The sequence below is a fragment of the Belonocnema kinseyi genome, chromosome 1 (assembly GCF_010883055.1).
Source record: "Belonocnema kinseyi isolate 2016_QV_RU_SX_M_011 chromosome 1, B_treatae_v1, whole genome shotgun sequence".
In the NCBI taxonomy this organism is placed as follows: domain Eukaryota; kingdom Metazoa; phylum Arthropoda; class Insecta; order Hymenoptera; family Cynipidae; genus Belonocnema; species Belonocnema kinseyi.
In genome coordinates, this window is record NC_046657.1 from 105,599,965 (window position 1) to 105,613,785 (window position 13,821).

General features: G+C 24.9%; 1 protein-coding gene across 1 annotated transcript in view; it reads right to left on the reverse strand.

The window, feature by feature from the left end:
* Window positions 1-13,821, reverse strand: part of LOC117179399 (manganese-transporting ATPase 13A1) — a 73,406-nt gene that overhangs the window by 37,388 nt on the left and 22,197 nt on the right. The window contains exons 7-9 of the mRNA XM_033371150.1: window positions 9,630-9,750; window positions 9,378-9,532; window positions 1,770-2,402 (exon numbers count right to left, since the gene is read on the reverse strand). Of these exons, the coding sequence (XP_033227041.1) occupies window positions 1,770-2,402; window positions 9,378-9,532; window positions 9,630-9,750 (909 nt within the window). The remainder of the gene's footprint in view (window positions 1-1,769; window positions 2,403-9,377; window positions 9,533-9,629; window positions 9,751-13,821) is intronic.

The following is a 13,821-nucleotide window of genomic DNA, read 5'->3' on the forward strand; positions in this document are numbered from 1 at the left end:
ACTTCTAAATTTTAATCCGAAAGCTTAACAAAGGACCCTTGAGTGTCGGCTACCCTATTGAGATAGCCTCTCTGCTTGTTATTTATGATCGTATTCTTATTTAAATTTCAGAAAGGATATTTTGAAGCCTTTAGACCATTTAAACGAGCTTCCTGGACCTTTAAAAATATCTACCTGAGTGCCTGCGGAGAATTTCTCTGAGCTTCTTTGACCTAAAGAATTTTTAGTATATACTCAAAGATTCTTTTCGGTAGGGGAATTAAATTTTTTTTAAAGAATTCAGGATAAATTTATACCCTAAAATATTTGAAATCCCTGAAAATTTTCTAAAATTCTTGAAAATGTCAAGGAATTTGAAAAAATATATAAAAATATTTTAAATCCTTTGATCATTTTATCAGTATTAATTAAATAAAAAAATTATTATGAGGTGCACATAGGTTAACGGGGCCCAAATCTTGAATATTGGGAATAATTAAACTGCGCTACGCCACCTGGTGACAAAAATACGAACTAGAAATAATAGGTAAGATTTTAAAGTTTTACATTAGCTTTTGCATAAAAGTTCTTTAACGATTTTTGTTGTGGAGTTTAAAGTATTTTTTGGATACTAAAAGTAAGTATTTATTAGAAACAAAGGTTGATAGATGAAATTTACATCTTATAAGGTGAAGAAACATCTTTTTTTTTACAGAAATATCTGTTCAACTGTGACTATAAATTAATAATGATTTTTAAAATTAAACTTTTCTTTAAAATTCTTAAAGTGAATAATAATTAATTTTACAAGACGATTCGAAATCAGTTCGCAATTTTAAAAATTCCCGTTTCTAACGTCAAAAATTAGGTAAACTATTTCAATTGGAAGCCTTATCAGCCAAACAAATGTAAACGTCTGATTAAAACCTTATAAACTATTTTCAATTTTAAAATAACTTGAAAATAATATATTCATAAGCAAAGGCTTTTTATTAAATTTCAAATATTATTTCAGTCTAAAATATTCCATTTTTAAACCATTCAATTTGAAATTTTTTAATTAGGAAAAATGAGAATGACTTAATATTTAGAAATATCTGACTGTTTATTTAAAATAAGTAATTTTAGTTGAATATTAAAAACAAAATTTTATACGTTATATTTGAATTGTTCTATTTAAAAAAAATTAATTTATAAGTCAAATTTTTTAGCCTCAATGTACAAATAACAACAATATATTATTCTTTAAAAAATTCAAGACAGTTGAAGAAATACTTAGAAGTTTAAAAAAATTAAAATTTCATTTAAAATTTTAAATTATTTGAAATAATTTAAACGAAGTGTGTAAGTGTACCGCCAAAATATAGATTTTGGCAGATTTCGAACAAAAAATTTAAAAGATTTTTAAGAATTTGGAATGGCTTCATAAGATTTAAAAAAATTCCTATGGAAATTGGATATTTTAAGGAAATGTATTTAATTTGGCATAACTAAAAAAAAATTGAAAAAAAAATCATTTTAAATGATGTTTAGAAGTTCTGAAATAATTGAAAAAAATTGAAAAAAAATGTAAACAAGATGTAGATCTTTCAAAATTTTCAAATAAAATTTGGAAGCATTTTAAGGATTTTTAACCATTTAAAATATAACTAATTTAACTTTTAATTTAAGAAGTGTTCAGTTTATAAAAAAATGTAATCGTTAAATTTTTTATGTTTCTGGCTTAAAATTGCTTTAAAGGATATAATTTTGCAAATTAATTAACTAATTAAAAATAGAAAGAAAAATACGAACCTCGCCGGTGACGCAGAGCGCATAAACTTCCCAAATCTTCTTTTTCTTCAAACTTCCTTCCCTCGAGAAGAGGCCAATCTGAACAGTACCTTCCACACTTTGCCACAGCCACGATCCCTCAACTTCCGTTAAAATTAGAGTCACCGGTTTTCTCGTAAAATGAAGTTCCCGACTAACATGGCACGCAGTGAGCGGATTGTCCCCAGTAATCATAACCACAGAATGTGTCGCATTCTGAATTTCCTTAATCACCGCCTTCGAATCCGGTTTCAGCGGACAACTAATAATCACAAATCCCGCGAAATTCAAATCACTCTCCAGTTCATCTCGCGACAATTTCCTCAAGTCCTGGGGCGACAAGGAACCCGGTATTTTACGATGTCCCAAAGCCAAAACTCTTGCACCCCGCCGAGAGAGTGACAAATATGTTTCTTCGTAATTTTCCGGCACTGAAGTGAACATCGCTTTCAGCGTTTCCGGCGCTCCTTTCACTGTCACGATGTACTGAACTTCCGTGGATCCGGAATATCCAGAGACGACGCACATCCTCTTCAGAGCGGAGGAAAAATGATGACGTTGGACGATTTTTAAAACTGGGGATTTGCCCTTTTTCGGAATTACTGCCTCGCCTGGAAAGACAAATTATTTACAGGCCTTGAACTCACTTGAGAGGACAAAAGTAGTGTAAATAAGGGTCATTTTTTTACGAAAAAGGGGAACGATTAAACATTTATTTTTACATGTCGAAAAGAACATTCTTTTTATGAGAAATGTTGAATTTTTAAATAATTTATCAAATATTGCTACCGTTAAAGATATACAGGGTGGCCGTTGTTTTTCTTAATTTTTGTCTCCCGGTTTTCTCCCGGTTCTCACGGTGAATATTCATGATTTCTCCCGGTTTATACAAACATTAACTTTCTTTGCTAAACCCACGATTGTTTCACATATATTATACATTGCGGAAGTCGATAAATGTTAGCAAACCTTTTTGCAAGAAATTAATTGATTTTTAAATTATATAATAAGAAGGATAATGAAATTGTTATATCTAATAAAGGAAAGTACAGATAAGCGTTTTATTACACACTAGCAGAAAATGCTATAATATAATAATATAATATAAGGTTTTTAAAAATATTTTTGAAATAATAGTTAATAATGAATAATTTCGAATTGCAAGCTTTTGAAATTTAAAAATATATACCAACAATTTCGAACAATTTAAAAAGAGAAAGGAGTTGAAATGTATCATTTCTAAGTCGAAACGCTAAAAATTAAAGAATTGTTATTTGATTTGGAGAATCACGAAATTAGAATGATCATAGATTAAAAACTTGAAAATATGACAATGTAAAAACGTTTAAATTTACAATTAAAAGCGTTCAAAATAAACAATTAAAGATTGAAGACTTTTAAATTTGAATTCAAAGTTCTAAAATAAAAATTGAATTAAATTATTTAAAATAAAAAACTTTTGAAATATATATATAGTCATTTTAAATGGGAAACGTTAAAAATAAAAAAATGTATACTCCCAAACGTTGAAACTTAAACGAATGAGAATTTCATTTAAAACTGAAAAAAATTTTAGTCACCAAACATTGTGTTATTGAAACTCTCTTATATCCAAACACTTTAAAATTTTAATTATTGTAATTAAATTAAAATCGCTTAAAAATTAATAATTTTCAAATTGCTCATAATACTTTCCAAAATTTAACCAATTCAATTTTAACTGAAAATTAAAACCTTAAAAAGCAAAAAATTAAAAATGCAGTGCTATTAATAAAAATTCAGAAATCTAACACTGTAATTACCGAAAGTGTCCTTTTACTGATGCATCAATTTCAGATAGATTAATTTCCATCCTTTTTTATTCTAAACTCAATTTTTAATTTTTTTTTTATTTCAAATATTCCTTTAGAATTATCATTCATCCTAGTAATTTTCCAAATATAAAGTATTTTTCAATTTTCAATGACTTATTTGTTTAAATTTTCAACTAAGAATCAAAGAATTTTAAGATCTTAAATATAAAATTAAAAATTAAGATAAAGAATACAAAACAATCGAAAATTGCTTTATATTTACATCCAAAATTATTAAACGCAAAACTGACTATCAAGGCCTTTAATATAAAATTTCGAAATATTTAATAGCGAAATGGTCCTAAAATTTTGAATATTTCAATTTGAAACAACAATATATCGAAATTAAAAATTCCAAACTTCCATAAATCAATCTAAATATATATTATTAATAAGTATAATATGTAGTACCAAATGATATTTAAAAGGACTGAATAGGTTTTTTTTTACTAAAAGATGTGATTTTTTAAAAATCAAAAGTCATTGTTACTTTCACCATTACAAATTGCAGAATTTTAAATAATGCGACAAATATTGTAAGCCTTTAAAGTTTAATTATTCTAAACACTTTAAAAATTATATAATTTCTAGTTAAGAACTTTCAAGAATTACAAAATGCGCAAATTATAAAATACAGGAAATCTCCAGGTGTGATATTTCACTCCAGGCTTTATCACGGGTTTCTCCATGTGCAAGTTTTTCCCAGGTTGGTGGCCAACCTGATATTTTTTTTTTAATTGCATGTACTTAGGGCGTTAGAAAACCATTCACGTAATATAAAAACAGCCAGACAAATAATTAAATTAATTAAATATACCATTTTTATATGCAATTTATAGAATTTGTGGGTTGACATCCAAACAAGAAAAAAAATTGGAAATGGGTTAATAGCGTCTGTTCTCGTTTTCAATTTTACAACTTAAAATTTTTTAAATAAAAAAATCTACCTTATAAAATAAATAAACTAAATAAACTAGTTTTTTCCTTCACGGCACAAAAGATTTGATTTATTTTAGCATTTTCACTCCGCCCTACTATTCAGTGCTCTTAAACTCAAATTAAAAATTGCTCATGTTAAAACATTTAACATTGTAGTTGATGAATTTGGAATATTATATTTTTTAATTAGGTATTTAAATTTATTTATTTCAACTAAAAAGAGTTCACCTTCTAATAATTATTTAAAAGGTATTATATATTTTTTAACTGCTCCCATTCTATGTTGAATTGCATATTATTATTCAGTCATGGATACATTGACTAATTTCAGAAAATATTTCGTGCAATACAAATACTGTATTTTCAAATATCGTATATTTAAAGAGAAAAGGGAAAAACTGGAAATTCATTGAGAATAGGAAAAAAGAGAAATTTCAGGAAAAGAGGGCAAACTAAGAGATTTTTAATGATTTCAAAAAATTTAAAAGGATTTTTAAAAAATGCAGAAAAATTGAACGATTTTGAAGGAATTTGCAAGATTTTTTAAAGAATCCAAAAAGGTTCAAAGATTTGCAAGAGATTTGATCAAATTTTATGGCAGTTTAGGTGATTTCGAAGCACGTCAAGCGAGTTGCTGAAAAGTTATTTTAAAATTTTTTAATGAATTTGAAGAGATTTCAAGGGATGTAATTTTGTTAATATTTTAAGGAATTTAAGAAAATTCAAAGAATTTTAATTAACTGTACACAAGTTTGTACATTTTTTACAATTTGAAAGAAGTTGAAGGAACATGAAGAAAATTCGGAGGAGTAAAAGGATTTTCAAACAAAAAAACTTACAGAATTTTTGAAAATTCAAGTGATTTTAAGGAATTAACTATAGGGAATTGACGGGATTTTAAGATTTTCTTCTAAAGGATTTAAAAATATTTCAAAAACGTTTCACGATTTACAAGACTTTTTAAAAGATTTTATGACTTTTTTAGTGATTTAAACGATTTTAAAACTATTCAAAAAGTTATTTAAAAAGGTTTTAATAAATTTTAAGAGACTTCAAGGGATTTAAAAAAAATGCGATGATTTAAGGATTTTCAAGAGATTTTAAGGAGTTTAAAAATATTTAAGGATTTTAAGAGATTTTAATTAATTTTAGTCAATTTTAAAATTTTATTAATGATTTCAAAGAAGTTGAAGGGTGTTAAAAAAAATTTGAAGGCGTTCAAAGATTTCTAAGAACTGAAGTGATTTTAAGGATTTGAAATGCTAGGGACTTGGCGGAATCTTACATTTTCTTTTTAAAGGATTTAAAAATAATCCAAAAATAGTTCAAAAATATTGAATGATTTAAAAGAGATTTTATAAAATGTTAAGACAGTTTCAATGAATTTAAAGAAAGTCGCTTATTGAAAAGTCATTAAAAAAGATTTTATTGAATTTGAAAAAATTTAAAGATTTTAAGGGTTTTTAAGAGATTTAAAGGAATTTAAGAAAATTTGAAGGATTTTAAGAGATTTGACTTAATTTAAGTCAATTTCGAGACACTTCGAAAGATTTAAAATGATTGTAAAGAAGTTGAAGGGTTTTTTTAAAAATTCGGAAGACTTTAAGGATTATAAAGAAATCTTACAGAATTTCTAAGAGTTCAAGTGATTTTAAGGAATAACTAGGGATTTGACGGGATTTTAAAGTTTATTTTTAAAGGATTTTAAAAAATTTCCATAGATTTTAGTGACTTTAAAGAATTCGTTTTTTTTTTGATAAAATGTGTTAATATTTTGTTAAAAATTAAATTACTTTGTTTGAAAATTCAATAATTTTGTATTGTTTGAAAAGCGTTCTTTTTGGTTTTCAAATTCAACAACTGGATTACAATTTTCTCCTTTCTTGACTAACAATATTTTTTTGTTAAAATTTCAACTATTCTGTTAGAGTTTCATCTTTTTAGTTTACAAACATGTATCTCTTTCTGTAGAAATTTCATATTTTTGATTAAAAATTTTCTTATATGATTAAAACTCCGAAACGATAATACTTGAGCGAATGAAAACGTAATTTTAAACTGAAGAAAATTGTAGTCACCAGAAATAGTGATATGAAAACTTTTTCATACACAAACTCTTTAAAACTTCAATTATTTGAATGAAATTTAAATCGCTTGAAAATTGATAGCTTTTAAATTTTTAATTAAACTTTCAAAAATTCAAGCAGCATTTCAATTGTAATTGCAAAATTAAAATCTATGAAAATGAAAAATGACGAATTTAGCGTTCATCATGAAAATTCAAAAATCTAAAATTATAACAATTTAAAATGACCGAAATCATCCATTTATTGATGTATCAAGTTCAGATAGTTTAATTTTCATCTTTTTTTACATTAAATTCAATTTTTTAATTTTAAATCTTCCTTTAAAATTATTATTCATTCTAGAAATTTTCGAATCCAATTGTTTTCAATTAAAAATGATTTATTTGTTTAAATCTTTAACTAAAAGTCGGACAATTTTAAGATCTACATTTAAAATTAAATTTTTTTAAAAATAATACAAAATAATATTGCTGCTATATAATATGCATGCATTTTTTTAAATTGCACAATTTCAAGGTTTTCAATTCGAAGTTCCTTTATATTTCCATCTAAAAGTAGTGCATTTAGAACTGACTATCAAGGCTTTTAATATGAAATTTTGAAATATTCCAGATGCGAAATGGTCCTGTAATTTTGAATATTTGAATTCGAAACTACAGTATTGTGAAATTAAAAGTTCGAAACCTCTAAAAATTAATCTAAAAATTAATTTAAGAAGAAACTTTAGTTTCAAGGCCTCAAAGATTAAACTTTTTTAGAATTGCACATACAGAAATATAATTTTAAATTAAAATAATAGCAAATTTAAAGACGATACATTTATTATTAATAAATATTATATCATGTTGTATAAAAAATTTTATTATTGGGTTCAAACTTGAATAACTTGGTTGAAATTTTAAAAAATTTGGTCAGGAAATCATACTTCTTGGTTAAATTTTTTTTTACGTACAAATTCAACTGGATTACAATTTTTTTCTTTCTAGACAAACTACATTTTTGCTGTTGAAAATTAAACTATTTTGTTGAAAATTCATCTTTTTGGTTTGAAAATTTATCTCTTTCTGTAGAAATTCAATTGAAAATGGGTCCTTTAGGTAGAAAATCATTTTTTTTGTTTGTTAAAAATCAAGTGTTTTGTTGAAAATCCATCTTTTTAGGTTAAAAGTTGAAATACTTTATTAATAAAAATTTTTTATTTACAACAATTTTTTTCTTTCTTGACCAACCCACATTTTTGTTGTTAAAAATTAAACTATTCTGTTAAAAATCCATCTTTTTGGTTTGAAAATTTATCTCTTTCTGTAGAAATGTAATTGAAAATGCGTGCTTAGGTAGCAAATCAATTTTTTGGTCGAAAATGAAGTATTTTTCGAAAATTCATCTTTTTAGGTTGAAAATTCAACTAATTGGCTAAAAATGTAATTCTTTGTTGAAAATTAATATTCTCGAATTGAAAATTCAAATGTTTTTAAAGAAAAATCATAGTTTTGGCTCCAACATTAAACAGTTTGGTAGACAATTTAATTACTAAAAAAAATTATATTTTGTTGAAAAATTGGCTTTGTTGGTTAAATCCAACTGTTTTTTTATTTTTAATTAACATGGTTTTTGTTGAAATATCAACTATTACATTTTTCATTGAAATTATTTTTTGTTTGTTAGCTAAAAAGTAATTTTGCAGACCTAAAATTCAACCATTTTGTTAAAAATTCATCTTTTTAGGTTGAAAATTCAACCCCAGGTTAAAAGTTGAAATACTTTCTTCAAAGATCTTTTTTTTTTTTTGGTTGAAGATTTTTAAACTGAAAATTCAACTACTTGGTGGCATGTTCAAGTAATTGGTTAAAAGTTAACTATTTTGTTGAAAATTCATATTCACAGGTTGTAAATTCAACTGTTTTAAAGAAAATTCACAGTTTGTGCTCGAAAATAGAAGAATTTGATAGAAAATTTAACAATTTAGAAAATTTTTATTTTGTTGAAAAATTGTCGTTGTTGGTTAAATCCAACTGTTTTTATTTTTAATTATCATATATGTTTTTAAACATCAACTATTTTTTGGTCGAATATTCATAATCTTAGTTAAAATTCTTTTTTGCTTGTTTGTTAAACAGTAATCTTTTAAATTGAACGTGAAATATTTTGTTCAAAATTCAACTAATTGGTTTCAAATTAACTTTTTTATTGAAAATTCGTATTCCCGGGTTGAAAATTTACGAGTTTAATGAAAATTCGTAGTTTTGGTTCGAAAATAAAACAATTTGGCTGAAAAATTCAATCTTTGGCACAAAATTAAACCTTTTCTGTGAAAAAAAAGTTTGTTTTTTTAAATGAAAATTAATTCTCAAATTTTACTACTCATATTTTTGTAAAAGGTTTATATTTTTTGATTCAGAAATTGAACTATTCAGTTTAAAAAATTTAGGAAGAAAAATATATACTTAAAAAATGAAGAAAATGAATTGTGTACTATCAAATCCATTGTTAAAAGTATTTACTTGAAAATTAATGTCATTTGTTAAAAATTCTTTTTTTTTCTGAAAAAAATTAATTTACTCAATTGATAATTCAACTATTTTGTTAAAAATGTAATAAGATTTCTGTTTTTGTTGAGAACTCATCTTTTTGGGTTGATAATGCCTTCTTTTTTCTTTTTTTTTTGAAATTTCAGAGATAAATTGAAAGAGAAATGTTTAATATTTACTTTTTGTTAGATTCCAGTTAACGGCTTTTAAAGTAGCTTTTTCTAAAGGATCTCCAACTATTCCGTCGTCTAATTGAACTAAAGAATGACACGTTGCTAAAACTTGAACGCTCTCTATGGGAGCGTCAGATAATTCCGTCACTTTTGATTTACCACTGAAAGATAGAACCATCATTACAATTATTATCGATCAAAAAAGGAAATGCCGAAAAAGGAAATTTCGAAAAAATAAATAAAAAATTGAATACTTACTCTACTCCAGCTATGCCTTCTACAACTAAATTATCGCTCGTGAGCGTTCCGGTTTTGTCGAAACAACAAATTTCGACTTTTCCAGCGAAGGGTATCCTGAATGGTTCGGTACAAAATACACCTACAAAACAAAATGTTTATAATGATTTTTTCTTTGGGGCCATCCATAAATTACGTAATAGTTTCTTTTAGAAGGGGGAGGGGGGTAAATTTATACCGTTCCTTAATATTTTCAACAAATAAACCCTATAGAAAATCCATTAATCCAAAATTATAGTATAACGTTAATATTGATTAATTATAATTAAATAAATTATCAAATAATCAAAAAATTGTTTGTTATACATGTTTTTACTAGCCAACAATTTCTAAGGAAAGCAGAATCATAAATAAATAAATTCTTGATTTTTTGCGAACCGAAGTCGTATTTGTGAAATATTTGGGAATATTTTTAAATCTTTGTAAAGTCTTTGAAATCTTTGAAATTTTTGAAATCTTTGTGAATTCGTTGAAATCTTTTGAAGTAATTAAAATCTTTGCGCCATCTTGAAATTGCTGTGACAGCTTTCTTCATATATTTGTTTTTGAAAACTTTTGTGTTCGTTTTTAATCAATGAAATCTTTTCAAATTTCTTGAAACCTTTCGAAATTGTTTAAAACCCTTGAAATGTTTTGAAAACTTTTATATCTTTTGAAATTTTTTTAATTGTTGAATTTATTTGAAATCACTGGAATATTTCAAACTTTTGTGAAATATTTTGAAATTTTCTAAAATAATGTCGAATCGCTTAAATCTTTTGAAATCCTTATAGATTCTTTGAAATATTTGTGAAATCTTTTAGATTCGTTTGAAATAATTGAAATATTGGAAATATTTGTGAAAGCTGTATGAAATCTTTGGAAATATTCTAAAAATTATGAAAATTCTTGTATTCTTTTGATATCTATGAAATTTTAATGTAATATTTGAAATATTTGTGAAATCTTCCTTAATTTTTTTTATTCATTTAAAATCATTAAAGTATTTTAAATCTTTGCGAACTCTTTTTAAATCTTCTGAACACTTTTTTAAAGCATTGCAAATCTTTGAAATGTTCTGAAATCTTAGAAATCTGATTTATTATACCCTGTTTGAAATCTTTTACATCCTCGATATATTCTGAAAGTTTCAAAATCTTGTGAAATGTTTGAAATGATTTAAATCTTTGTGAAATCTTGTGAAATCTCCTAAAAAATTTGAAATCGTTTAAAATCTCCTAAATGTTTTTAAATCTTTAAAATCTGTTCTACTCTACTCCTATTAAAATCTTTATTACATTATTATGAAATCTTTCAAATATTTGTGTAATACTTTGAATTCATTTGAAATCATTAAAATATTTGAAATCTTTGTGAAATCTTTTACAACTTTAAAAATGCTTTTCAAATCTTTGAAATATTTGTGAAATGTTGAAAAGCTTCGTAAAATCTTGGCAAACTTTTTAACACCTTTTGGTAAACTCTTTAAAATATTTGTGAAATGTTTTGAAATATTTCGAAATCTTTATGAAATCTTTTGAAATCTCAAACTAATTGAAAGCCTTTGAAATTGCTAAAAATCTTTGAAATCTGTTGTGATATAACCTATCTGAAATCTTTGAAATTTCTTATATCTTTTGAAATCCTAATGAGTTCTTTGAATTATTTGTGAAATATTTCTAAAATCTTTTTTATTAATTTAAAATCATTCTTAAATGATTTAAAATGTACTGAACCCTTTTTAAAATATTTGAGATCCTCGAAATCTTTTGAAAGTTTTAAAATCTTTGTAAAATGTTTGAAATTATTTAAATCTTTATGAAATCTTTTGAAATCTCCTAAGCAAATTCGAAACCTTTTACAATCTTCTAAACGTTTCGAAATCTTTACAATCTGGTCTACTCTACCCATTTTTAAATCTTTATAACATTTTTATGAAAGCTTTGACATATTTGTGAAATACTTTGTAGTCATTTAAAATCATTAAAATATTTGAAATCTTTCTGAAATCTTTTAAAATTTTGATAAAATCTTTGAAATATTTGTGAAATCTTTTGAAATCTCAAATTCATTGAAACCTTTTCAAATTGTATAAAATCTTAGGAATCGGGTGTAATATAAGCTCTTTGAAATCCTTATTAGTTCTTTGAAACATTTCTGAAATCTTAGTGAAACATTTTGAAATATTCTAAAACTAAAACTGAAATCTTCTTAGACATCTGGTGTGCTGGATCCTTTTTAAAATATTTAAAATATTTGAAATCTTTTGAAAGTTTAAAAATCTTTGTGAAATTCGAAATCTTTGTTAAAACCTAGAAATATTTTTTACACGCCTTTTTGAAAACTTTCAATCCTTTTCAAGTCTTTTAAATCCGTGAGAACTTTTTAAAATGTTCAAAATCTTTTTAAATATTGTAAAACATTTGAAACATTTTGAAATATTTTCAAACCTTCAGAATTATTTTGTAACCTTTTAAAATCTGGTATATACTCAAAAACTTTAATATCGGTTTAATTAGATAAATATTTTGATTTTCTTTCACCATTCTGTAAAAATGAATATCTTTAAAGACAACGTTTTTTCACAATTATTTTAAATTACTATTACCCTCAAAATCATTCAACATTTTTCAAGTTTATCGGCTTAATGTGAGATATTTGAAAAGATTCAAAAAGGTTTCAGAGGATTTCCAAAAATTTTAAAGAATTTTAAAAGAATTTCAACGGACTTCACGTGAATTTATCAGATTTTCGAGGATTTCAGTAATCTTAAAAAATTTGGCAGGCTCTTAATAAGATATTTTAATGAGTTTTCCAGGACCTACAAGGATTGCATAGAACTTTAAATATTTTAAGGGATTTCAAGAAATATCATAAGATTTTATGTGATTTTACAGAATTTCAAGGGATTTTATAATATTTTCTTTATATTTAACTGAATTTATTCTCAAAAATGGAGGGAGTTTAAAGCATTTCAAAGATTTGGACAGATTTCAATATTTCAAGGTATATTTGATATAATTTCGGGAATTTAAAAGAATTCCAATGAATTTACAAGAAAATTAAACAATTTCAAGGAGCTTCCAAAGATTTTAATGATTTCAAGGTATTTAAAAAAATGGCACCTTATTCTAAAGATTTTTTTAGAATTTCGAAAGATTTGACATGATTTTATGGGACCCATTTGGAATGATGGTCTACCATTTCGCCACCTGGTGCCGAAAACTGGAAGTAGAAAGAGTAGGTAACATTGTAAAGATGTATTTTAACTTTTGCATAATAGTGTTTCTACGATTCTTTTGTAAAGTATAAAACAATGACTGAATACTAAAAACAAATCTGCATTAAAAAAATAGTTTATAGTAGAATTTCCATCTTGTAGAGTGAAAAAATACATTTTTATCAAATTAAAAAAAAAAATTATTTCACTATTTAATGTAAGTTTTAATGTATTGTAAGCATAAATAAACTTTAATTAACGTATGTAGAGACATATTTCATCCATATTATGCACAGAATATAAATAATAGACGATTTGAATTTAATACGAATTCTAACCTAACTTTTAGATCAGATTTTTAAATAGTAAATATTTCATATATAAATTAATAAAAATTAACTTTGAGTTCATCTTTGCTTGAAAACAAGTCCATTTAAGTTGATAATCTTTTGAAAATCACAATTAATAGTACAATCATTGTTTTTGTTTTTTTGTTTTTTGTTAGAAAAATATTTCTTTCAAGAAATGAACCGCTGGCTACCAAAAGGGGACACGGACGGATTCAGCCTGAGAAGTATTGTCCTGAGTGTCAATTCTAAAAATCTTTTTAATTTCAATTTTAAAGACTGCTACTTGTAGAGAATTTCAAGGCGCATCTTCTTTTCCTCTTGCAAAAATTTATAGGTTTTGTAGTTTTTGAGATAATTGGTAAAAAGTGGATTTTTTAAAAATGAAAAATTCCAATCTTTTCTCACTTCAACTCGCGCTAATTTAGCCAATTTTCATCATTTCCTGATTTCCCCAATACAAAGTACGTGTTTAAGTCTTCTGAAACTATCTAAGAAAGAAAAGCGAGAATATTGTAATAAACAAAAAAGTTATTAATTTTTCTTTGAGGCAATGCAAAAATCATGAATTTTAACCTTCAAGCGCCTCGTTTAGCGAACGAATTTT